Source organism: Stegastes partitus, unplaced genomic scaffold (genome assembly GCF_000690725.1).
Source record: "Stegastes partitus isolate 25-593 unplaced genomic scaffold, Stegastes_partitus-1.0.2 Scaffold305, whole genome shotgun sequence".
In the NCBI taxonomy this organism is placed as follows: Eukaryota; Metazoa; Chordata; class Actinopteri; family Pomacentridae; genus Stegastes; species Stegastes partitus.
The window spans coordinates 83068-110596 of NW_007578036.1; the positions used below are offsets into that span (position 1 = coordinate 83068).

Sequence of the window (27529 nt, forward strand, 5' to 3'; positions counted from 1 at the left end):
GGGGATTATTACACCGTTTCTTCATTCTGTTTTATGGTTTAGTACAGCTTGCCAGAGATAATACAAGCTTTAGAGGAGAGGGGAAAAAAAACACAAGTGGGACAGCCAGATTGTCCCACTTTTAATCAAATGGGACATCAAACGGGCCATCAAATTATCTTTATCTCACTTCAAATAAATTCATGATTCAAGTTGAAGGCAAATTTTCTTTGGTGCAAGCTTTTTAAATGTGATTAGTTCCATTTTTAACATAACCGTAACCTCCAGTTACCTGAACTAAAAGTTTTATAATTTTACTTGTCAAAAAAAATGTTTGTTGTCATCGTGATTCTGTTTTCTAAACCAAACAAAAAAGGTGAGAGAATGTTTAGTTTTCATTTCAGGTCTCAAAGCAGTAAGATGAAGAAGTGTCTTGTGACGGGTTTGGATTGACACTAGAGATGCCTCTTGCATTCAGAGCAGAGCACATCAAGGACTGTGTCACCCTTACCAAAGCAGCAACATTGAAGTCCTTTGCCATCGTCTTAAGAACTCCTGCCACTTGTATCATCAAGGACATGCCTGGAGGCACAGAAGTTGCAGAGAGGTTAGTTCATGTATAGAATACTCTTGGTGTCTCTCAGTGGTACGTTCTAAGCGATTCAATTCGAGCTTCAGATATTGTTGTGATGTAGAAATTTCTTAAAACAACCTCTCCAATAAAAATCTTTTTTTTTTTTTTACCTTGTTACCACGTGGATGTGGTGTTTTTTATAAGCTAGCAAACGTATCACATGTGAAGTAAGAACCCTACACACTGCAATGTACTGAGAAAAGTCTCAAAACATGAATTCAGACTATCTTATTTATTGCTGCTTCTTCTTCGGAACAGGTGCATCGATACATCTCACTGCGCATTATACTATGTATAATTGTGTTTGTGACCACTAAAGGCCTTGAATCCTTGAATCTTGAAGAGTTGTAGGCGAGCTGGTGTGCTGAGCTGCAGCAAGTGCGAAAAGATGGACGTAGAGGCAAGAACTTCATAGATCTGCACATTCTAGATGAAGCAACAGTGCCAAGTTATATCTGTTTTAAGGCATTATTTTCATGGACTAAACTTAGAAATATGTAACTTTGATGAACACAGATGAGATTTTAGGGGTTAATTAACATCTGTAGAGGGACTTCAATATGGTTACAGTGACCTGAATAGGGATGGCAATGTGGTTCAGTCTGTCACTTTGGCCACAGATGTTCATAATCCATTATGGAAGGAATAAGTAATAACTTGTAGCTCAATCAGCAAGTCAAAAATTTAGTTTTTGGAATAGTTATAACCTGCAAAACACCTGTTTAATGTCAATTAGCAAATATCTGCATGCTAACAAGCAAAACGAAGCTGGCAATTGTGGTAACTAGTTGCTAAACTGCTGCATGATGCATGTTCCTTAGTGCACTGTGCCATAATGCTTTCACAGAGCTGCTAGCATGGCGGTTCAGCTGTGTTCCAGTTCATTATTTTATCATTTAGTTCTTATTAGAAAGTATGTAACACATACACTGCTCAAAGCCAAACTACGGTTCATGGAGTGCAACTGATAATTATATTTAACACAGAGCAAGCAGCAAGTGTTTTCTCAAAAGAAATTAGTTATTGTTTGTTTTCTCCCACTTTGGCTGGTTTTCCCAACGTGAACAAGCCTGAATGATCAAAAATGGGCTCTCATTAGCAGATTCATACAGTTGCATCTTTAAGTTCTATAATCTCAGACGTCTATTGTCTGCTCAAAACGATAAAATGTGTGTTTCTGGGTAAAACAAACACTAACAGATCAAATGTTTCCTCAGGTCACTGCTAGATCCCGACTGGGATTTAAGTTAGCCACTATTAAGGCTGATAATGACCAATCACGGACATATCAGTGGTGGAATATGTGTTGTCCGATGTGTACGATATTTATTTAGTTTTTTTAAATAAACATAACACAGAACAAGGTGCTTGGAGTAGTTAAAAAATTGTCTAGAACAATTCTCTCACCTCGGGCTGAAGCACATGCAGCAGAGCACACATCACAGCTAATGGAGCAGAGTCAGACTGTGTCTTTACAATAAGCTGCTTATTTTTTTGCAATATACATTGCTGGAAAGGTAATAAACAATGGACACTTTCCTTTTTAAATATAGCGCTAATGTAATGTATATAAAGTAATTCAGCTGATATATTGACATCAGCATTCCTTTATTTCCTAAAACCAGTATCAGGCATCGAATGGACTCTAGTCCCTGCCCTGACCTGCCATAACTAGACCAGCAGCAGTCTTTACAAACACAAGACCACAAACTTACATCTGTAACCCACTGGTGGATAACAGGATGTTTTCATGGGAAACATTATGCAACTGAATGACAGAAAATGGAAACAGAAAAATCTATTTATGATACATGAGTCCACCTAAACATCAATTGTCTAGAAAATCATCTACTGAACAGAGCTCATTTCTTGTCTTTTGCCTCCAGTTTAGAGAACGTCTGAATCGATTTTGCCACAACGCTGTCTTGACTATATTTTAGTGTTATGTTTTATTCGCCTTGGTTTTCTATTTGACTGGACCTGCTCTGCTGTGGAGAAAAAAATAAAATAAAACGAAAACCCTCCATTGGAAAATAAGTGTATTTTTCTGTAAACAAACTCCTCAGATCTCTGGCTGAAGCTGGTCAGGTGTTGATTTATTCATGAATAAATGAGTTGCCAGTTACTCTGCATACACCAGTGGAGTCTCTTTAAAGTGTCTATAGCTTCTAAGAAAAAAAAACAACTAATTAGCTCTTACTTTGTGCACTTCAGGCTGGAGTTATGTTGTTGTTTTTGATCATTTGTAATGTCTGTTCACAGGCAGGTAGATTGTAGATCAACCTTTTGAATCTTGTTATTTTAATTAGATCACAATTTTGGAATCTCCTATTAACCTTCTCTTAGAAATAAAGTTGAATAAAATGCACTTGGATTAAAAACTTCAATTGATTTTACTGTCCAAAGGTCAGGCTCTAGTTAAAGCAGCTTCACCGTTAATGAAAACAAGTTGTATAGCTGGGTTCTAATTTATGTGTGGTGCTTTGGATTTATTGTGTTTGGATTGCAGTGTTACTTTTTTTTTTTTTACACCTGCTTATGATCGGGACCAGCTCAGATGTCACGCTTCCAAACAGTGTGGGAACCCTGCTGTGATATTTATTTTACGGATTCATGGCTGCAGGTGTAAACACAGCCGCAGGTATGATTGACTATGATGGACTAGCAGAAAGAGATATCACCTTCATTCTGTATGCCTCCCAGTAGCGGAGAGATAACGGCAGACACGGAGTCCACGATCACCGCCTTGACGGAGCCGCCACCGACAGACGCCTAACGTGAAATGTGAGAAAAATTGGATACCTGAAAATCAAAAAGAGTTCACCCGGGTACGACTTTGAGTGTATGTTAAGCAAAAAAAAGATGATAAAAACATAACAAACCTGCTGAAGCCCACCACTGCGAAGGCTGTAAAGACAGTCGAGCAAAGAGTAGACGTCGAACAAACGGAAGGTGTGGATCCTCTGAAGTGCTGCCATCTGTAAAGTTACAAAATGTTGTTTAGAATTATTTTACATATGTAGTGTTTGTTTAAATTACTATGAGCTCACCTGCTCTTCCGTGTTGCTGGTTTCAGCTTGGAGCATTTGAAGCAGGCGGCCGGCAGCAAGCCCTCCTGTCGTATCAATATACACCACGCTCTGTTTCAGCCGGTAAGAAATGTGCACCGCGACGCCAAAGCACACCTGAAAGACACGGGAAAGCATGCGGGGAATAGTTAAGGGATAGCACAGACAATTTGTTTTGGTTAAACAATAACTCAGGAAAGTATTATTTCGGCTTGAGTGCATTTCTTATTCTATAGGAGAAGGGGGAATTCTAAAAAAAAAAAAAGAAAGAGTGAATTTATGAGGCTGAAATTATCAGTGATGGAGAGGGAAGCTAGGAAATGTTCACCTGAGATTTGCCACTTCCTGGGCCTCCTGACAGCTCTGTTATCTCCCCAGTATACAAGCCAGAATCCAGCAGTTTATCTAAGCTGCAAGAAACAAGGCGCAATTCATTACTCACAACTGCCATCCGATGTAATAAACCATTAAGTCCAAGTGCAGCCGCAGAGCCAACACAAACTGCAGCTGGGTAAGCACAACACAAACCAGACTTTCCTTAAGATGTCTCAGAACCAGACTTTCCTTAAGATGTCTGGCCAGTTTGGAATTTCAGTTGCTGTGCTTCTTATCGAGCTCGGACGCTGGTGGCGTCTTTCAAATTGAGTCTGACTAAAATAGTTGGCATTTAATGAATCTGTTTTTGGAGGAGCAGGGAATTTGGTACAGGGTTAAGTTTAAATCCAGTTTAAAATACGGTTTTACCACAAAGGGTTATGTCAATCACAACATAATGTACAAAGTCCCAATAAAGCCTTTTAACAGCAGGGTAAAAGGAAAATTTCAGATATCGATTAGAGATGTTGCAATCACCATTTATTGTATGCATCTTGCTCTGGGTCACCGCGCTGACCTGAGTATAAAACAGTTTGCAGTAGAAGTTTAACAAGTCGTATAAAAGCAATAGGCGAGCTACAGGCGACCTCGATCAAATGAAACCCAATGTGACCCCGTGTGGGAGGAATTTGTTGGCACAAAACAGAAACCCATTGATAGAAAAACAGCTCTGCAGACTAACTAGAGGTCAAACTCCACGGAGAACCTTCACCAGAAATGTCTTAAAGAGCTCATATGCTTCTTTTTTTGTCTTTTCCCCCCTTTTCTTTAAATGTGTTATAGCGTTTTAGTGCATGTAAGAAGCGTTTTTCTGTGGGAAAAGTTATTCTCTCCCACAGAAACGCTGCTCTTTACATGCCTGAAAAACCTCATTCTAAGTCCAGGCCTTTCTTGCATTACCCGTTTACAGCACCATGTGGCACATTTGTCTAGCAGCTACCTCGGCACACTTTCAACCTTCAGCTATACATCTCTCAGATCTGGATTTACTGCAAATAACCAACGTTTGTCTGATCAGCTGACCAATCAGAGCAGACTGGAGGCTTTTAAGAGACAGGAGTCACAACGCAGCTTTTCAGACATAAGAGATGCAGCAGAAATGTTATTTTATAGGAAAAGTAATGTGTTATTTGAATTTGCTCTGCAACCTGTTCTAGAAGAAAAAAATAGAAATGGAAATCATTAAATTCGGCCAAGATTTTATACAGACTGCAAATATGCATTTAACAGAATAATGCATGAGGAAATGAACTTGCTGACAGACAAGTTCTGCAAAGTCCAGACTGAAATATCTAAACAACTATCTGATGGCTTACTATGAAATTCTGTACACATATTAATGGTTAATGAATACAAAACATACACAGCATAGCATTTAAATCTTAGCTGGATTGTCGGGCTACCTGCTTTTTCTCGCATCAACCACTGCAACGAAACGAGGCAACAGCTAATGTGAAGGTGAGGCTCAAAGCTCTGCAAAACTACTGGTATAAATCATCTGTATACGCCATCTTTAACGCCGCTCAATTAATTCCCATTTCACCATCTTCTTTTATTACTTTTTCTGTTTCTTCCAGTATTATACCCCAAAGCCAATTACAATAAACAGCCAGCTGAAAGCAACATGTAAAATGTCTCAAAGTCCTGCAGCAAGAGATGATACTTGAACCGTCTTTATTCGCAGGGACACGCGGCACATCGGAGGGTCCGTGCTCCAGATTTACAGCCTTGTCAGTCTTGTTATGAGTTCTTTGTTGCTGCTCAGGTAAATCTTCCCCGAGTTCCACCTTCATACACTCAGGGCCGTTTATACGTGACCTCTTCTGGCCCAGTGTATCCGCTCTTTTTATATGTTCACACGGCGAGAAACTTGAGCAGTAAATCCACAGAGGTCCATTAACTTCCCACAGAGCTGAGCGAACACAGGTTGGACTGATGTGACGGCGAAAATGTGGCTAAAAAGAAGGAGGCCGTGGATGAAAGTTTTACAAGTAGCTGTCATCAACGGACAACATTCCCGTGCTACTTTAACCTTGCTCTAATAATATGATTTCAGTTTTTAACAATAGTTCTGTCATACACATGCAAAACAGGTGCTTACAGCTGATCCACAACACGAGTTATTCCATCTCAAATCATCAGGGAACTTCTACTCGATCTTGTCTGATTGGCTTGAAACTTTTTTTTTTATCACAAACTTTGGATATTTAAAATAGTATCTGTGAAAGTATACGTTCCAAGACAATCTAAAAAAACCAAAACTCATCAACACACTTTTAGCACGTTCAAATTTGAGGCTATGTTTGGATGACAGCATCTCGTAACTATTAAAGACAAAAGCCTGTTTGACACGATAAAAATGGATCAAATTCAAAATAAACTTGGCTTTTAAAGACCAATATCACAAGCTGGAATTTGTACAGAAACTTAAAGTGTGAGTACATGTATATTTATAGGAACTGCTTACGAGTTTACCTTCAAGCATCTTGTCCATAAAATGTATAAATTCAATAATTCACTCTGTGAGTACAGTCTACAAATTAAAAATATGCCCATACTCAAAGTTATTTTCTTAGTTATAGGTGGAGAACCGCTTTGAAACTACAGAATTTGTTCTACTCCGATTAGGCTATCCAGCAATATTTGTATTTTTGTGGTACAGCTTTTCGTACCTGCTCAATCAATCCTGAAGATTCAGCAAAATAACTTATAAATTCTAAAATATACTATATATTTATTCCATTACTATAACATGCAACTACACATGGTTCTGAAAATATTGCTTGTTAATTTTTTCATTGTCATTTTTTTGTCAGCATGAGCTTAAAAATAGGATTTTAATGACTTTTTTTTTTTTTTTCTAATGTTCCAGGTTCTGAATCAATGGCACAATGACAACAGTTGTCACAACAGTGACAATTTCAGGCTTCTGTCTTTAATAGTTTCTAAGGTATTGTTAGAATATCGGCTCAAATTTGAAAAAAAAAAAAAACTTGCTGAAAGTGGGTCGTGGGGCAATTTAACAAAAATATTTATCTCTGTGAGTTATACATATTTCATGCTACAAATTCAGAAATATCTTTGTAAATACCCATATTTTATGCTGCAAAAAAAAATTCAGGAAAATCAGAGATGATCAAGCAGAAAAAATGAATGATTTAAGATGGACTGACCGTACAGGAATACTCATTCAACCCTTTGGCTTGCAGAGCTGCTCCATCCATCAGTGGAGGGGCTGCTGAGCTCAGATCTTTTGTATCTTGTTTGTCAATTATGGCGCCTGCTCAGTGTTTGCTGCAGTGGTTACTTACTTCATCATGTAATAGGGCTGCACAATTGATGAAATATTAATCTCAATCTTGATTCAATGAACACGACTTCTTTGGCAATTAAACGAACACCATCCACTGCGATATTGACATTTAAAAGGCTCTGATGACAGAAAACTGCTGGATACAAAGTCTTCCTAAACTAACAGCTGACGACCAGGTAGCGCTGAGAGATGTTTTGACTTCTCTTTTGGTGGGACTTCATGCCGGTGCACGCACCCCTTCAGCAAAAAATTACCTGATTGTTGTGGGTACAGTCAAGAGTAGGAGATGGAGTGGGAACTGAAAAGTGTTAAACAGATCATCAACTGTTGTTTGGAAGAATTTAAGGTGGGGTATTAGAAAATCTCTGCAAAGCAACACAATTAACTTGTATAATGTTCCACTCCTGCAGTGATTCAAGCAAACATTTAGTCAGAGTGCTTTATTTTGGTCTTTTTTTATGCAAAAAAAACATTAAACATTGATGCATTGGAGGATATTTTCTATCTTCTACTGAAATGGAGGTATTTCTGTTGACACCAGAATGAAACATCTCGAAAGGACTGACAGCTGTAGAGGAAAGAGCGTCGTTCTTGCGCTCATGACTTAAATTTTAACGCTCCATCCATCTGTTCTGTCAGCGTCGCAGCGTTTTTTGATTCGTCGACGTTGATATTCTGGCCAGCGATCTGTGGACTTTGTGGAATCTCATCATCTCACTCGTGATGATGGATGCGACAGACGCGCAGTTAAATTTGCATAGTCAAGGTCCTCCAGCCTGAAGGTTAAGCATCACTGCAGGCCCGATGGCCGCTCTCGCCACCCACGGCGCGATTGTGAAGGGAAGAATTGGTCGGGATGGACTTATTTGCATTGCCGCTGCCTCCTCTGACAACTGCGCACAGAGAGTTGCGCTGTTGATGAAACATCCGGTTGTGTTCTTGTGAGGACTCGGAGGCATGAAACTGATTGCCCTTGAAAAGTCACAGATTCAGAAGCTCCCGTGGGCTGCACTCGTCAGTGAGCTGAGAACACTGTGCAGTCATTGGGCCTGAAAGTCTTCAACTTGGTGAAAGATGAGAGAAGGCTCAGACTTTGTTGTCTGTTTTCCTTTAAAGGATGACTTTTAGATTCCTGTGGATATATACTTTCTTCCTGTGGTCATACCCAGAACCAGAATAATAAGTTAAACAAATAGTAGGAATTAGCAGCGTCTCACTCAAGGCAGCGGTAATACTTGTGTCTCTTTCTGCTTCATTAACTAACCACTAACGCTGAGCTTCAAGGCTGAATTTCTCATGAGAAGCCTCCGACACAAGAGAATCTTCGCCCCTTCCAATGAGGTTTTAAGTGACTATCTTGATTTGATGCTGAATTTTATCACTTGATCACACCCAAACATCTCTACAGCGGTTTATACATGGAGTCCTAATATGATTGCGCTATCAACAAATATTCTGTAGGCTACATCGCACGCTAACTGATGGAAGCCTCTGAACCATTATCAGCCCTCATCATCCGTCCTGGTTGTATGAAAAATTACTTTGGCAGCCGGAAAATCTGATAAGGTTTGTTTAGGTTTTTTTGTTCCTTTCTCTCTGCCTCACTTTGTACACATTATCTGGTACTCTGAGTGGCTAAACAAGTAAATACCATTCATCATTCATTATCATTTTTCAATTACTACTTTTGTCTACAAAATGCAAGTTTTATTTATGTGTATTTTTGTCCTGCAAAGGGCCCCCTGCTACAGGAGTAATAACAGGAATCAGAAAGGTAGAGCGCTTAAAACTAATTGACACTCTAGAAAAGTACAAATACATGCAGTTATTTTGTGATGTTATAGTAGGAGACTTTCTGACACTTCTATTAGCTTGTCATAATACGCCTCTAATTCACTGTGCACAAAGAAAAGGAAGTGTTAAAGCAGCAAAATGTAAATACTCAGATATTTGCATTGTTGAATTCAGACTAAATTCTTCTCTCGAACAGAAGTGAAAAGGAAAAGCATCAGTGATTTGCCGTCACAATGGATAATTTTTTCCATAACTAATTCCCTGATTCTGATGCGGGAACCACAAGCAGCGATCTTCTTTCCTGGCAACACAGCTGATCAGCCGAGGAAACGAGCATGAAACGCAGCATTAGCAAGCGAGCAAAGCAGGAAGCGCTCTGCATATCAACAGACTGCAGTCACTTAGAGCGGGAGTTCCCAAAGTCTTTAACCTCCAAAATAGCGGCCCATAATAATAATGTCTAATACAGGCAGTTATCAAAGTGATCTCCGTGTATAAACATGCAGCAGATAGGAGCAGCAGACCTCCACATTGCTGCTGTCATGTGCAAACGTTTTGGAATTCTTACTTATTACTTTCAAATTATTGTTTAGCTTACAAAATAGGATATAAGATGGGTGGCCCTATACTTGGAGTCCACTGTTCATCTTGATTTTGAAGGAGGCTGGAGGTTCCTCAATAGAATGTGCACTACAGCTACCAAGGCTCTGTGCTGCATGCAAGGACAGTTTTTCTCTCCTCCCTGTGCAGCTGTTGTTACAATAAACCCCCAAAAAGTCCCCCAAAATAATCTTTAATTTCAGAGAATGCTACTTTAAGAGCATCCTCCATGTTTAATCGCTGTATTTGTCTGTATTTAAACTGACCTGTTGCACCTGCTGCTCTGGTTCCTCTGTTGTAAGCATCTCAGAGGTCACATGGGTCAAAGAAGGTGATGGGTTTTTTTTTATTTGCTTGATTTCATTCTAAATTTATATACTATTTTTAACTTTTGTTATTTCAAACCACTTTCAAATTTTAATTGATTTCCTTAAATCAGCTTCTTACTCCTCTAATAGCTAACTATTGGAGCTTAAACTTGGTAGTGTTCTACCTCAGAACTTTTTTGACAACATGGGCTATTTTTATAAACCAAAATGCTTCAGGATAGTGTTGCAATCACCCATTACTTTCATTATAGATTAATTTGATTAAGTCATTTCCTCTGTGTCAGAAATGTCAAACAATGTCCATAACCAGCATTTTCTGCTACACATTTTTGTCTCTTTGCAGATTAACAGCTGTCCACTTTCACAAGTACTGTTAGTATTTACACTCCTGTTTAATCAACTGTCTTCAGTCAATTATCATATCAATTGTTGGCGACTCTTCTGTCGCCGTTTCTGTTGAGCATCTAGTTATTTATTTATATCAAGCAAGTTTACACCACAGCCTCAAAACTGACCTTGGTTGAATTCAATTCAATTTCAATTCAATTTTATTTGTATAGCGCATATTTACAACAACAGTCACCTCAAAGCGCTTCACAAAGGCAAAAACAGAAACGAATAAGTTTCTAATAAGATATAAGAACGTTTCTTCAGGATTATTCAATCAGCAAGTCCTGCAGAATGCACGTCTGGGATAAGACACCAAACGTTCTCTGTCGCTGTCTCCTGAAGGCGCCACAGCGTCCATGTGCGCTGCCATTCGTTGAACATGGCGAACCTCTTCAGGTCCTGGTAGGTCTTCAGGGACACAAAGGCAGATACGATGGTGTGACGATGGTGAAGCCACAGATGCTGCCCAGAGCTAGCTGTCTGTCTGTCCGTCCTGAATGATGCTGTCCCCTCCAGCTGTATGGCCGTCTGGGATGTTGTCATGGAGCCATGTTACTGTTAAAGCAAACACACAGCAGTCCGTCCACTCTCTGCGGGTGTCTCTCAGCAATCATAGCACGTCCAGCTTGTTGTCGAGGGACCAGACATTGAACAGTAGGAGCGACGGCCGTGCTGGTCTGGACGGGTTAGCCTTTAGTATGAATCCCGGCTCTCTTCCTCCTCCTTTGTTTACGTCCGTACCATTTGTGCTTCCTTCTCTCTCGGGTAACTGCCGGCGTAGTCTCCGATCGGACTCCGCGTTGGCGCAGCATGTCCAAATCACAACCCATCACCGCAACTCCAGCATCGTTCACTGTCCTGACACCCAACAAAGTCTTCTAGCCACAAGTTTTGCAGAATGAATGTCTGGGACAGACAAGACACTCAAAACGTTCACTTTCGTTGTCTCTTGAAGCGGTTGCTGTGTCTATGCGTGCCGCCATCCCCATGGCAACAACAACAACATATGTGTTTATAGTTCTATTTCACGTTTAACTACTTTATAAAGTTTTATTGTATAATATGCCATTTCTAATCGTTTGCAAATTTTACTTGATTTCTGGAAATCAGTTCACCATTACATATTGTACACTCAATTTCCAGGTGATTAGGCACACATAGTTAAAACTAATGGAGGTTGAAGAAAACGTTTTGCACTAAATCCTACTTTTATGTTGGTTATATTCATGTTTTCTGAAACTGTTTTTCACTCGTGTTGATTATTTTTTATAGTAATTTAAAAGCCAGACAGAGAGGTGTTTCTAACACTTCGTAAACCTCCTTTATTAATTATCATTTATGTCAATAACTTTACAGCACCACAAATTTCCGCCTGTAAATGAACCCTTGTTGAATTCACTAAAACAGCACAAAGGCAGAATTCCTGGCAGAGCTGTTGTATTAGACAGCGTTACCTTTAGCAAGGTGTCCACAATAAACCTGTATCTAAGTGAGAGAGTGTTTTATTACTCTCTCTGCATAATCCACACACTTCACTGAGTGTTCAAACTGTGACACCATGAACATCACTCATCCGTTCACCTCTTCACCAGTAGAGGGCAGCCAAGACACACACAAACCACACCGGCTTCACCCACACGGCTGATTCGGTTTCATATCACTAATCCAGAGCACTAACTAATTTATGAAAACCACTTAAAAAGAGCCATGGAGAGAGAAAAAAAACACCTGTGGTCATTAATTATGCTGAAACAGTGAGTTTAACTGTAGAAAAGGTACCATGTCATAAATTATAGCACGCTGGCCCATTTCACATGTTTGTCCAAAAGAGTCTGTGTCCTGGCTAAAGAATATTTCCCCTCTAAAAGCGTAAGATTTATGTACCGTGCTCGGCGGTGTGACGGCAGACGGACAACTGCTGAATCTTGTGATGCCAGCACAAGCCTGAGTGCCAACATCTTGGAGGCTGCTGTGTCTCAGTTTTACAGGTTAATTGTGAGCGCTGCTGTAACACAACGCCACGCTGGTCGCAGAGGGAACTTCTGGTTTCTTTCAAGTCATTAAATTTTGATTTTCTGATGTACCGCAAAAAAACATCTTAAAGGGCTTGTCAGCGGTGTTTGTTTTTTTCTTCTTTTTTTGAGAGGGAAGTAGTCGAGCTGGAGGCCGAGTTAATGCAGTTGATATATCAGGGGCCACTTCAGACTGCGTTTACAAGCCAAATGGAACGACAAGCAAAGAAAGTCAGCTTCGGTAGCTAAAACGTTTCCTTCAGTGCAAGAATGCAGCACGCAGGCTTTTTCTAAAACACTCCGCTGTATTTTTAACAACAGCAACCAAACTCCAAACGCATATTCTGCTGTCACACTTTGATGCAAATTGAAGTTTTACAACATTGATTGTGAACAAAGGTTTTAGTCTGATAAAAACAGGTCGATGCAGGTCACAAAGCGTCTTTGGTTAATGCATGACGCTATCGACTCGACATGTTAGTCTCTGCGCTGGTCTGCGAAGCTAAAGAGCAACTATTGCAAAACATAATGAAACTATCAAAGCAGCACAAATTAATTTGGCACAGTATGTAAAACTTTATTTCACGCCCTTTGACTTTGAGAGCAGACAAAATATTGCTGCTACCAAGACCTAAGTTAAAAGACTTTAATCTGATGGCAACCATTTGAGGAAACAAGCTTCACCAAACCCCAGGGGATGTGTCCCTGGGAATACATATTCGATTTTGGAGATGAACCCTCCTTTAGTCTCTCGTGGCGCTGAGCCTGCCGTTAAATCCCCCCCAGTCCCTGAAAAGACAATGCTCTGCTGTGTGCAGAATCATCTTTACCTGGGATTTCCAGTGGAGAGGATAGCAGTTGAGCTCAATAGTTCTTCATACAGATCAGCACCTGACACGGGAAACGCTGTGTGTTGGGCCAGCAGCACTCGGCGGATGGCAAGCAGACCCTGAAATACAGAAATTACAGCGTATGAGGCTCAAACAACTGCTGCACGCTTTGGCTGGAACACATGTGCTCATCCATCTCAGGCGGCGCTGCCAGGTTGCTGAGTTTTCTGCCCAATTAGGTCATTTTGATTATAATCCAACAACAAAAGGTAAAATTCTGGCTTGTTTTGGTGCCATTAGAAGGATTTCTGAAACAACAGCCTACCTTGTCATTTGGATAATATTTAACACTTGAGAATGTTCCACCTCATGCTGCTTATGTCACGTTACAAGGTGGTAAACCAACTTTAAAACACAAATAGTTCAGGACACTGCTGGAAACACCCAGTATCTTCACTATTCTATTTAGTCTGTGTCCAAAAGGGTCAAAAATCCTAAACTTTCTGCAGAAAAATCACTGTCCACAAAGTTTCCCAAATACTGAGGAGTAGAAGCAGTAGATGCATGTTCTACTTTTTGTTACTAAACAAGAAATAAAGTGTTTAATCTCAGTGTTATGTTGTACCATGGGCATAAGTTTTGCCAATGATTGGGGGTTCTCCCACAGGAAATTCTGAGCGACAAACACCTAATTTCCATCATTCTAGTGAATCTTAATGCACCAATTTTGCCTTTTCTGCATACATTTATGGCGGGAATGTCTAGGAAAATACTAAATTCAAGCACCAGATGAGAGTTTAGAGCATAATATGGATCTAATTACACTGCAAACAACAGATTCGGTGATTGCAAGAGCAAACAAACAGACCCGCCGCTGTCTGAGGCATTGTTCCCTCTTGGTAATGCAAGTCTTTAAATGTAAGACAATGCGACAAGCACATTTTAGGCATTTTTACCAAATTATTTTTAATCAAATATTAAATTAATTAACTCTTCTGTTGCCGTCTCTGTTCAGCAGCTAGTTCAGGACCCTGTTTTGATAATGCAAGGGGCAAAATGCAAAAATGTGTGTTGAAAATAAAGGAAATCTTAGAAGATTTTGTGTTTGTATTATGTTAAAGTAGGATCAGCAGCCTAGCATGCATTTTCTCCAGTACACAATGTCATTCTGGTACATTTTCATGCTCCAATTTTGCCTTTTCTGCATCAATTTATGGCAGAATGTGTCTATTCATGTAAAGAAAAACACAAAATTCAAATATCGGGTGACAATTCTAAATACATATGGATCTAACTGCATTGTGCATGATAGATTCTGTGGTTGTATTTGCTCAGAACGCAAATTTAAAAAAAAAAATAAGGCCTGCCACTGTCTGAGGAATTGTTTTGCCTTTTAGCAATGTTATAGCAGTCATCTGCTTCTTTCATGTTTGCATCCACCACATCTAAACCTTTATGTTGTACTACAACATATTTAAAAAGCTGCAACAAGCAAATTGTCAACATTTTTGACCCAATAACTTTTAATTAACAATCAGATTAATTGCTTGCGACTCGTTTTTAGCCGTTTCTGTTCAGCAACTAGTTCAGGAGACTGGTTTGATTTTAGGATTTGAAGATTTGTTTTCAAGGGGAAAAAAAAACACAAAATTGTATGAGTTTGAAACAAAGGAAATCTCTGAAGAGTTTATGCTGGTATTATGTTAAAGTAGGACCAGCAGCCAGCAAGAAATCTCTCCACTGTAGGAATACTTTGATTTAATTTCTCCCAACTACACCTATAACAAGCACACTCACTGCCCTACATATACTGGTCACATTTAAAACTAACACAGTCACTGCTCACTTGTACGGAAGAGGATTAGGGCCACTGAAGAAAAAAAAAAAATTCTGAGATTAAAGTCAGAATTCTGACTTTAATCTCAGAATTTTTTTTTTTTCTTCAGTGGCCCTAATCCTCTTCCGTACACTTGAGGCCAACTATCCTCTTTAAATTTAACTTCAAAAAAGCAAAACAATTCCACCAGCACACTAATAAGGCACATATGAGGCATCATTGAGTCAATTACAACACACTCAGTATAATGTCGCGGATCCATAATTATCACTAAGTCAGCATTGATCTAGGAATAGATTAAACCACAGCCCACCTCCAACTAAACCACAGGGGGAGTGCCGGGATATTTTTTCCATTAGGACAAAGCTCATCCCTCCCTGCTGTAAATTCTGCCCTTTGTGAAGACCTGACGGCTGCAGAAGTGAAGCTACTTTATACACAATTGGCTGGAAAGTCTTTGTGCTTCAACAAGGCTACTCAAAGCTGCAGGAGACCTGCACGAGCAACAAATGAATAAAAGTTGCACACAAAAAAAAAAAATCACTTCTTTTCCATTCATGAGAAAGACAAACAGAAATCCTCTCAGTCTAACACCAACAACTAGATCCCAAACACTGACTGCAGGGAAGATCAGTATTGTTAGCTGACGGGGTTTTACCCTGATCAATTAGCCAACGTACTAACACATCTTTTGATAGATATGTTGTTTTCTCTTTAAATACGCAACTGAAAAACCCAGTGCCATTTTTAAAAAATGAATTCTTTGCTTCTATTAACCCTCTGAACCATAACCTAACCCTAACCCTAACCCTAACCCAACCTGTCAATAACAACATTAGATTTATATTATTTTTATTCTTTCTGACAGTCCCTTTAATGTCTCATTTAAAAATGTACCCAAAATAAACCTTTTGCACTCAATTTTATAAAAAGCAAAAAGATTTGTTGCTTCTCAGTTTCACAGAGTGACAAAAATTCATAGACTACTCGGCTAAACTGCAGGCTGTGTTTACACAGACCAGACAAAAGACAAGTGTGAAAATAAATTAAAAATCTACATAAAAATATTCATAGACACATGCTGTACATGTTGATTACAGATTTTTCAATTTTTGTAATAGAAATATTTAAAGAAATTCAACTTTCCTTTAAAGAAAATGAGTCCACAATGAGTAACACGAGAGAAAAAGCACCCAGGGAGTGCTTGTGTTTTAGAGGGTGAATTGTCAAATATTTCTGAAAAGCATTTTCTGTTTCTGTTTAATGTTACAATAATTACGACAGTTCAACAATTTCGGGGTGAAACTATAAGTGAATGTGATTAAATGTGACTTGGGGTGTTTGGGGAGTGAACCCAAGCTGCAGCTGATTGTTAGCTTGTGGGTTACAGTAGCTTGCAGGAAGATATAGTATTGGTGTGAGATCTTTCTCTCTATATATGATGTTAAAGCTTTGTTTCCCAAAAGAGCACAAGAATAAGAAGACTAATTTATTAATTTCTCCCTTGCCTTTCTACTTCCTGATCTGAGTAGAATACAGTTTGGCTGATCAACCAGTTCTTTTGCTCTCCAATGCCGTCATCCCACAAGATCACTGGATTTCTATTTTAAATGAAGGAGCGTATGACTATTTAAATTAACTCCCAGATTTAGGCTTATCGGAACACACTGACTGATGCTGCAGTATCAATCTACTGCACAACAACATTGTTCACTAAGCAGGCTGATCCGTTCCGTATGGAAATTATACCACAAACATGTCGGGAAGTCCAGCTTTCTAGAAAGAGCAATTAATGTTGTTTAGTAGACTCACATTCTGATTAGTCTCTCCTTCTGGGCAAAGAGGATTTCCTGCAAGAATTCATGCCAACAGCTGAAATTTATTTAGGCAAATAAGGCAAATCTGTTGGGTCTCAATTAGTGGAAATGTTGGCGCCCCAATTTAGGACGTGGACTCAAAAGATAGGTGTGTTTTTACATAGAAACGCGGCCTTGTGAAGCTTTAATTGAACAGTAGGAAGCTGCCTCAGTCGGATAAATGTGTCAGTGCGGCTGACCCAGCGTTGACCTGCTCACCGTTGTAATGTGTGTACAAAACAATGGTTCAAATCAGCAGCAGGAGTCTCGCGGACCACAGGGATGCTGGTTATCAGCTCACGGGATGCCTGCAGGCTGAAAGTGTAGCTCAGCCGCTGGAATGAACCTCAACCTGCTGCAGGCAGCGATGGGGAAAAAAAAGAATATTTGAAAAACATAATGATCTCATGGGGAAAAATCTTTGAAGTCCCTCTGAACTCCAAAATGTATTTTGGACGTTGCTCCTTCTCTTGGATGCTCGACCTTCGCTGAACAGAATGATGTATGTTCAGACACTAGAGGGCTGTTTTTCAAATTAGTCTGCTGAAAGTTTTGCACCAAGAACCTCGGGGTACGTCTGCAAAAACACATTTTCATGATAAAACAGTATTTCTAAAGCAATAACTATGTTTATTTAGATGAGCGCTTCAGAAATAATCTGTGTTTATATTAACTTGATTCACTAAAAGTTGATATCCTCACCTATCTGCACCAGAAAATACTAGTCAGTTAAACAAATTATTACTTTATTAATGCGCAATGCCTGAAACAAGGTGCAAGGTGGAAATGGGAAAGATGACATGTCGAAGAACTACCTTGGTTTGTCATTTTTGTGATCTATAAAATGAAAATAAGGTTCTACGTTGGCTGTGTCAGAACAAAGTATAGGCACATTAAGCACAGGCACAAGGACGTTAACCTGTAAGGTAATTTTAAATGTTTGTTAAAGGTCTCATATGGGGGAAAATCCATTTTTACTGCTTGTTATAAACTTGTTGACTGTTAAGACATTCACATCAGCCATTCATCAAGCTTCCCCTCAACTAGGCAACCGTTCAGCTTGACAAGTGAGCAAGAATTGGACCCAGGTGTTAAGTGACACCTAACTAACTAATAGTTGTGTAGCTCAAGGACGCAGACAATGTGTTCCTCCTGAAGTGGGCGGGAACAGCAGCAGCTCGTTGGTTTTCAGAGCAAAACAGCCCATTTAAAACAGACCTTAAAACAGGGGTTATACAGTCAGGGTGAAATGTGAAATGAAACATCTTTGCAGTATTTTGAGCTGAAAATTTGAAAGACAAACAGTGGGGACATGTGAGACTTTGATTAATTAGCTAATAAGGGGCACAATATGAGACTTTTAGCTTGAACTCTGTGAGTTGTTGTCCTGCTTTGTGGGATGATATGCAATGTTCAGAAGCAAACCTGAAAGTGTCACACATTGCAGTTGCATTCAAAGTCGGATTTGGTTACTGAAGAATGTGCCAGATTCAAATGGCTCTCACGTGCAATATTTTCTTGGACAATATTTAACATTGTTGATTAAATTGTGCTCAAATTTGTTGGTTTTCTAAGTGTTCTAGATCAGACAAAAAAATTCTGCTTAATCAAGTGAAAAACGTGTAGTTAGGCCTAAAATGTGCAGAAAAAAACAACATTTAAAAATAAAAACCCACCTACGTGTGAATACAACCTGAGTTTGATGTGTCTACCTGCAAACAGGATTTTTGGCATTACATCCTGATCCTTTTAAACAAGTGTGACGTGGAAATCTAAATGCTGCGTTGCACATAAAACGACAACGTAGGAGACACCCTGTAACCAGCAGCTAAACTTGTTAAACAGGAAAATGGTTTGTATATTTATAAATGCTGATTTAAAAAAAAAAAAAAAAAAAAGATTTAGGAGGTTTAGCTGTGATTTAAAATACTAAATTTTATTTATTTATTTTTTTTATGGAAAAATCCTATCAGACAAATTCTCATTCATAGCAGAGCATTTTGTAACATCTTCACACATGTCTGGAGGGCATCTTCAACACTTCCATCTATTCACCTTGATCAAGGCTGTACTCCCACAGCTAAGATATGTAAGCTAGTGGGGGGTCTAAAATCTCAGTAAGGTTTCATGACATGCAGATAACATGAACATTTTCCAAGTATGGAGCAAGCACACTATAGTTTACACTTTTCTAAACTTTCTCTCATAATTTGTGAGCTTTTCAAGCCCTCTGGGTTACAATATTCTTTTCCTATACATTTCCAGGTTGCATGTGCAGACATTATGGCCACAGAGAATGTTTCACTGACTGAAACGCTCGCAGTCATCTTTTTTTTTACCACGAAAGCTTGGGTTGACTTGGATGCCCTATCCACCCACACAATTATTCACTGATACACTTTTATCTATAAGGACCCTCTGGGGTTCCTTCATGATTATTTGCGCTCTTGTATCTCTGAAAAGTTTGGCGGAAAGCACTATTTATGATCTAAAAAAAATAGTTTCCTGTTATCTGCCCATGAGGTCAGTTCTGAGTTAGTCAGAATTTCTTTCATGATCTCTGCTCTCTTTTTGCGGTTCCCACTGCACAGTGATTTAAAACTAAGAGAGCCGACCTCTCTTCACAGGTTCAAACTGATAATGAAGGACTTTGTGGGAGAATCAAGACGCAGGTTTTTACTTTCCTGCTTACTAAAACGTATCTTTTAAATTGTTTATTGTATATAAACTGCTACGTACAAGACTTGACTTTTCGCTGTTTTACTACATGAAATTAAGTCTAGCTGTAATTGCATATATAGAAAACTGCAGTAAAATATACAAAACAGACAAGAAGCTAACATGCTCTTTAACCTTGACTTGAATCTGTAGCGTAAAACTATTTTGCCCAGCTTGTTAACCAGGTGACCTCATTTGCCATGGGAATACATAACCCCTCCTGTAGGAGATCTGCCTCTATTACATATGACTTTAAAAAAAAAAAAAGTATCCCACCACTTACACAATGCTAAACCCATGCTGCATGTGGGAGAAAGTGAGTCTAAGATCAACATGATATTGGTCAGGGCCTAACCATCCCACTCGGCTGTGTTTATGCCAAGTATAAAATGTGGGTGTTTTCAGGTTTCATCTGAATTCTTTCTAACAAGACAAAGGAAATTGTTGCAGCAGGAAGTGTGCTTGTTCTTGAGGGGCTTATTTGGAGGCAGCATCAGGATGCAGTGGGTGTAGTGTGCTGGGTTAACTGGCAGTGTTTATGCCCTGCATGATAATCAGGGACCTTTACATATTTAATAAATGTAGGTCACATACCTTATAGGACACAGAACATTTCTGAGCAAGTTCCTCAATGTCTGATGAGACCAGGTCCTCCACTGTGAAAACAAGAAGCCATGCGTGTTATTGTTGGTCTGTTTAATTAAGATCCTCAAACTATAAAACACTTAAATTCACACACAAACTGACCTGTTTTAACATCAGCAGCACGCAGGTCCCGAAGTAAACCTTCATCCAGACCAGGACACATACCTTCCCTTAGGACCACCATGGTCTTACATTGTAAACAGCTAATTTAATTTAAGATATATCATACAGCTCCCATAAAACAAGCGAACTATCTCACTGTAAAGATACTCCTAGCTACAGCTGTGTTTCGCTAACTCGGCTAGTTGTTTTTAGCTTCGCGGCTAACTTTAGCAAACTTTTCTGCCTCTGCGCTCTTTGAAGACGGTGTCAGTTACTTTCTGGAATCTCTTCTTAAAGTTCAAGCCGTAAAAGTAGCTGCAATATGACAAACTAACAACCTAACTAAACGTTTTGAAATTAGCTTCCACTTCGTCCATCAACTGCACACCACCACACGCTGATTTGTTTCACAAATATTAAGTGAAAGCTTAAATGTCCTTCTGTTGCTTCCCGTAGCACAGTTCTCACGCATTGCCTTTCGGGTAATGTAGTACGCTTCTCTAAACGTGTTAGTTGGTTGTTAATTTTTGTGAATATTACTGGTAAATATGTTTTCTGTATTTTATTTTATTATTTTACTTCATTCATGAAATTAAAGAGTGAAGCAAAGTTGCGTAAAAACATTTTTTTTTTTGCTGTAAACGTGCAGCCAAGCAACCGTCTAAAAAAACATAAATGTTAAAATGTCAAGATATGCACAAAACCAACAAAAACTGAAATGAACAAACACTTCACCCAACATAGGACACGCTAAATAAAATTTGATAAAATAACCTTATTACTGACAATAACAGAAGTTCAGTCAAAGTGCTTTCCAATAGAGAAATAAGATTAACGTCACAATAGTAGTAACTGACAAATTCAAATATTAAGGTTAAAAACCTACAATATAATATATATATTACATATTTTTATAAATAACTTTTGCGCTTCAGACCCTACCTGAAAAATTCAAATATTAAGGGTAGGATCTTATAATATATATTATATATGACACAAATTTACATGACTAATTTAAATATTGTGGTTAAAACCCCACTGCAAAAAGTGTGTATTATTTTGAATAAATCTCACTTATCTTATGCTCTGGTGAAAACAGTTTATTTGTTATTCTGCTAAATATGCTGGTGTCAGAATTTCAGAAAATGTACAAAAATTAGGTTTAGCACTGTCCATCTGACATTATGGCATCCACGTTTAAAGTAGTATTATAGAGGTAAGAAAAGGAAAGAACAGCAAGTCTAATTAAAAAAAAAAACACATTTTGTGTTTTGTGGTTGGGTAAACCTAATAATTAAGTTGGAAAAAATGAAAACTTCAAGGTGACTTTCCTTTCAATTAAATTGCAGTCATGCTCATGTTAGAGGAATCAAATCATTTAGGTACCTCCAACTTAAAACAAGAGTAAAATTATGACTAATTTAATTTGGATACTCTTAAATTCAATTGCATGCTTAAGTTGGTCTAACAATTCTCTTTTTTCAGTGTACAGTATTTTATATAATACAAACTTACCTGACAAACTTAAATATAAATGTTAAAACCCTTACAATATAAGTTAAATACATCTACCTGATTAACTTAAATATTAAGGTTAAGACCTTAGAATATTATGTACTATACCAAATTACCTGATTAACTAACCTACAACATAAACATTAAAAAAAAACTAATCTAAAGATGCTGGAGTCATGACATGAGAGCATCACAAATTAGTTTTAATCAGACTAGTTCTGACTTACAGAAGGAGGTGTATATTATTTACTTGAGATGAAAAAGGTCAAGCAAGTTAAGACAATTTTTTATTTCAAGGTTAAAAAAAAAAAAAAGAAACGCTTCCCATATCTAATGTGGCGCCTTTGCTCTTTGGGTCTAAAAGATTTTTGGGTTCACCTTGTCCCTTCTGCAAGACTCAGTGTTACCACAAGTGCAGAACTGGTCACAGTACTCGAGGCTCTGAGGACACTTGTTGTTAAGAGGAACCTCTAACTGGACAATAGGCTGATCACAAGCCCTGACACTGGTCCTCACCAGCACAAAAAGTCATTGACTTTGGCTCAGCTCACCACTCTCACAGCACTCTCTGGTTCAACATCTGACCAATCTGTATGAGTAAATTTGTGCTCTGTTCCAGAGATGTGATTCTGGAGTGACAGGGCGGCGTCCTGAGAGGGGAGACTGTCCATTTAATCCAGACACAAGCTCTTCTGTCTGCACTCGTTTTCCAGCTCAAATTTCAGTAGGAGACTGAACCCTGCTGACTCTTTTTTTTTTCTTTCAACTAATTATTTTCCTAATCTCCTATTCACTGATGGGAGCATTGCTTCTGCTCTTTTAGCCTTTGGAAACTTAATTTAATATATGCTCTATAAATAAGGTTAGATTTATTTGATCGGATATCCTGTGGAAGGGACACAAGAAAAAATATGATTCAAGGATCAATAAAAGATCCTCCCATAACCATTAATATGCTAATATAATTCTACCCAAATGAACTGAATTAAAGTTATGGATCAAGAGCTGATACTGTGTTAATCATTTGACTATGCCTGCATGTATGAGTAGGGAAGCTCGACATTACAGAGTTTAAAATGAAAAAACTTTGCTCTGTTCACTCAATTACTGAAGGCTTATTCCGAAACGTTCCCCGTATAGTCTTGCGAATACACGGTGGACGCTGTGCATGTAAGTGTTTGCAGCACAAAATAAAAGAAACCTCCGGGTCAGCGAGGTTTACGAAGTATATTACAAGAACCCCATAATAATTAAGCACTTAACATTGCATGTCATGAACAGAATTATCTGCTCATTAATTTTACTGCTATGACTAGAAGTACATCTCAGTACATTTAAAAGCAGGATTGGGGGCCAGGGGTGAAGAAGTAGAAGATTGTGGAGCCTTTTGTGTGACTCTGGAGCCCCTTCACTTTACAGAGACAATTCCCAGCATTAATTTATTCATCAACCACGAGACACTTGGTTCTCTTACTGATTTTATTGGTCAGTACAGTATAGCAGTGTTCAAAGAAAGTCCATCATGCCTCAAAGTTGTAATTGTAGTCCAAATAACCTGAGTAAGTGGTGATATTTCTTACATATTGCATCAGAAAAGATGCAATTGACACACGTATTGCATCAGCTGTTACTTTCAGCTATAGAAGCATGCTCTGCAAGAGCTGCAGTTGTTCCCACAAACAGTTTATATAAATGGGTAAAACCTTGCTGACCCGTAGGCTTCTTGAACAGTCATTTTCTGGGTCATGGACTGTCCTGTGATGGCACCCAGCTGTCACATAAAGCAGCTACACCTTTAATCTGTACAACTTTAAGTTTTAATATAATTTAAACAGGTAAGTTATATAAATATTAGCATCCTGTGCTATGGTTATGAATAGAAATAGTGGTAAACAGAGCAAAAAGGTTTCATTTATTAGGCTGTAAATATGTGTATTTTTGCTATAAAGTTTAAACATTTTAACATGGGCGTCTATGGGACTAACACACTTTTGCAGTGTGCCTCTAGTGGCAAATGAAGGAACTGCACAACTTTTCTTCTTTCTCTCTCTCTCTCTTTTTTTTTAAAAAAGCACTTCTGTTCAGATTCTGCTGTAGGTCTGGATAATAAAACAACTGTGATATGTACCAGTGATACACACTTCATCAACACAGTAAGAAAATGACTCAATAGAATGTTTGATAGCTTCCTTTAAGTGCATTACATTTAAACCTCCATGAAAGTACATTAATAAAAACATAAAGTTCAGTTTCATGCACAAACTCCAAATGTGCTCCCTTGCTGCCTCTTACTTGCTTTCCTTATTTAATGTGTATCAAGGTGACATGAGTTGCTTTTTGTTTCCATGTAAATTCATTATTTTGTGTGTCTTTCATTTATTACTACCTTTGTACCTTGATAAATAGAACAAAGATGCAATTCAAAATAAAAAATTAAGGCTTTTTTTTTTCTGCTGGTGTTTATTGCAAATAGGTTTCAGGTTTTCCAGCTGTAATGGCGCCTGAGGAACTCTTCATTTAGTTTTCCATAAAAAATGATAAACTATAGCAATTTTTCATGATCGTTTTGTGATGTTATAATATAGCATTGCAAAAAAAAAGTATTAGAAATGTAAAACTCATGGCCGCCGATGTACAGGGGGTATAGTCCCCAACGCAGGGGCCGTGAGTTCGAATCCCACTCATGGCCCTTTGCTGCAATTCCTTCCCCCACTCTTCTCCCCCACTTTCCTGTCTCTCTCTCGACTGTCCTATATAATAAAGGCAAAAAAAAAAAAAAAAGAAATGTAAAACTCATTGGGTGCCAGAGTTCTGATACACTTTCTTTGAACATCAGTGTAAATATAAAGGCACTTAATTAAGATGAAAAGGTTTCTACATCTAGATATATGAAATATCACAACACATCAGAGTAGGGCTGCAACTACTGATTATTTTTTGTTGTCTATTAATCTGTCAATTACTTTCTCATTCTTCCAAAAGCCCAAGATGACGTCCTCAAATGTCTCATTTTGTCCATGACTCAAATATATTCTGTTTACTGTCACAGAGGAGGGGGAAAAAGTCAAAATATTCAAATTTAAGAGAGTTTTGACTATTTTTTTTCTTAAAAATTAACCAGACTGATCAATCAGCTATTGAAATAGTTGACAATGAATCAACTAATTAAACATTCGTTGCAGCTTTGCATCACAGTGAGAGTTAAAAGCTGTCTGGAGTTGGACTTTGTAAACTGTTTGCTCCACTAAAACATGAAGTAGATTTACCTCCAGCCAAAACTGTAAAATATTCATTAATAGAAAGAACTGTTGTAAACATTTGTGGAGCCCTCGTCCATCTCCTTACTGGTGCTGCAGGTTCTCTAATGGATCATAATATAACAGCACTTGTCATGAGCTCTGTTTTGTTTTCCTGTTCTCAGTTCTGCTGATCTTTTGCTTCTGTTCTGCTTCGAAGATGAGTTCCTAGAACCACCTGCACTGCTTCCAGGTACTCTCAGAAGCTGCAGGTAAGTGTCCTCAGCTGGGATTGGTCAAGCAGATGTGCTGTCACAACAAACACAACAAAAAACATTTGCAGAAAAACAGGATGTCCAAGTCTTCAATACCAGAGTTGTACCAGCAGACTTCTTAGTGTCTGAATAAATGAACAAGTTGAAACAAAGTCCATCACCTGTGAGATGAAACAAGATTATAGAAAGAAGAAAATGTTTCCTTAAATCGGTAAAGGGGTGAGAAAAAACATTCACAACGTTCTAAACAAGCTAAGTTTGCAGAATTGATTTCAGCAAGTGCATTCACATACCCTCTGAGCTTCAGGTCGGTAACATATTGAGAAAAGTGAAAAAGAAGCAGCACTACCTCTGCTTTACCTGCACCATCTCCAGTGAGCAGAAGTTAATAATGCATAGTGCAGTTCGAAGGAAAAAAAAACTTCAAATGGCTTCAACATTTGATGTAGAAACACTGTTAAAAAAAAAAAAAAGAAGAAGAAGAGAGACACAACCCTGTGATCTGTCAGCATCTCAGCCCTGTAGAGTAAATAATGGCTCAGGCCCATTTTTACCAAATGGAAGCAATGCTGCCTCACTTATGCATAGCGTGTTTTCACAAAAATACACCCCAGCCATCCCAGTCATCACATTTCCACCCAATTTCACGCCTGTGGGAGAGTCCAGATTGTTGTCTGAGACGGTACCAGCAACAGCACAAAACCCCCAAATGGGGGATTTCTTCTTTTTTTGTGAGGGAATCGTGTCAAATCTTTCTAGAAGAACAGCAGAGATAGAAAAGTATCCACAGCAAGAGTCTGTTAAGTTGTTTTTCAGAAGCCAAACACCATTATTACAGTGTTTCATTGTACTCCGAGAAATGGAAGGACTTACTTGAACCACACAGAGTTGTTGGTATTTTTTTTTTTTTAACATTTAATCATAAGGAAAAAAAACTTCTGGTCTGGTTGTCTTGGTCCTAAGTTATACTTAGAACCTTCTCTGGGAGATAGAAATGAACTCAAAACTGGGTCTAACAGTACATAAGGTGAGTATTTCTAGACTCAATGTGCTTTTTATTATCTCTCAGGGAGGTTTCAGCAGGATCCTTGCTGTATTCTCAAGCTCCTGCTTCCACTGCATTCAACAGATGCCTCCCTCATATCTTTAGACAGGCTTCTTTGAGAAGGCAATTTATATTTTAGGGTTTTTACATTATCTGACAAAAGCCATTAACATAATAACAAGACTGAAGCTGCGTTTCTGCTACAGGGTTTTTAAAACCCTAACAGATTTTGAAATCAGGTTGCATCATAAGGAGAAACCTCAAAGATATTCTTTTGTCTAATCTCACACATGCTCACACTGTAAAACTGGAAAATAATGGTGCATCACACACTGCAGGATGTTACCAAGACTTTAGAGTCAGAGGCAGCAATCAGGGAGCAGAGCGTCATGTGATCACATGGGGAAACAAATGTAAATAAAAATGGAGGCTTTGGTGCACCGACCTGCTGGGATGCTGATAATACTACTAAAAAAAAAATAAAAAAATAAAAAAAAAGTTTCTGGATGAGAAAAAGTTTAGTAAGATGAAGTCAACATGGAAATGAGTGGTGCACTACAAAACAAGATGAATGTCTCTTTTTTAACCTGGTACATCACCATGGTAACTGATGCTAACTTGCTATGGAGGAGGTTCTGTCCGAAGTTAGAGATTTAAATCAGCCTTAAGTGCCAAAGTGCCACATTTTTCATTAGCTGTTTTCCTGACCATATCCTCTACATAACTGGGGAAAAACATACAGTTGAAACCAGAAGTTTACATACACTGTATAAAAAGACACAAGAAAAAAGGCAACAAAAAAATCTCTACAAAAAATTTTCTCTCTCATTATTCTGGCGTTCAGTAAATAGAAATAATTTTGGTAATCCTAACTGACCTAAAACAGGAAAAGTTTAGTCTGATTTAATGTCAGACAGTGAGGAAAAAAAGGTTATGTCTCTTTTTATACAGTGTATGTAAACTTCTAGTTTCAACT

At 38.4% G+C, this 27529-nt stretch overlaps 1 protein-coding gene across 1 annotated transcript; it reads right to left on the bottom strand.

Moving 5' to 3' along the window:
- Nucleotides 1-319: 319 nt before the first annotated feature.
- Nucleotides 320-20856, bottom strand: rad51d (RAD51 paralog D). Its single transcript, XM_008283265.1, has 8 exons — nt 20483-20856; nt 20330-20391; nt 13325-13443; nt 4010-4091; nt 3664-3798; nt 3496-3591; nt 3295-3385; nt 320-561 (listed from the first exon to the last, which is right to left on the bottom strand). Exons 1-8 carry the CDS (start codon nt 20562-20564, stop codon nt 380-382), a joined length of 849 nt encoding a protein of 282 aa, XP_008281487.1. The 5' UTR covers nt 20565-20856; the 3' UTR covers nt 320-379.
- Between the last annotated feature and the right edge of the window lie 6673 nt (nt 20857-27529).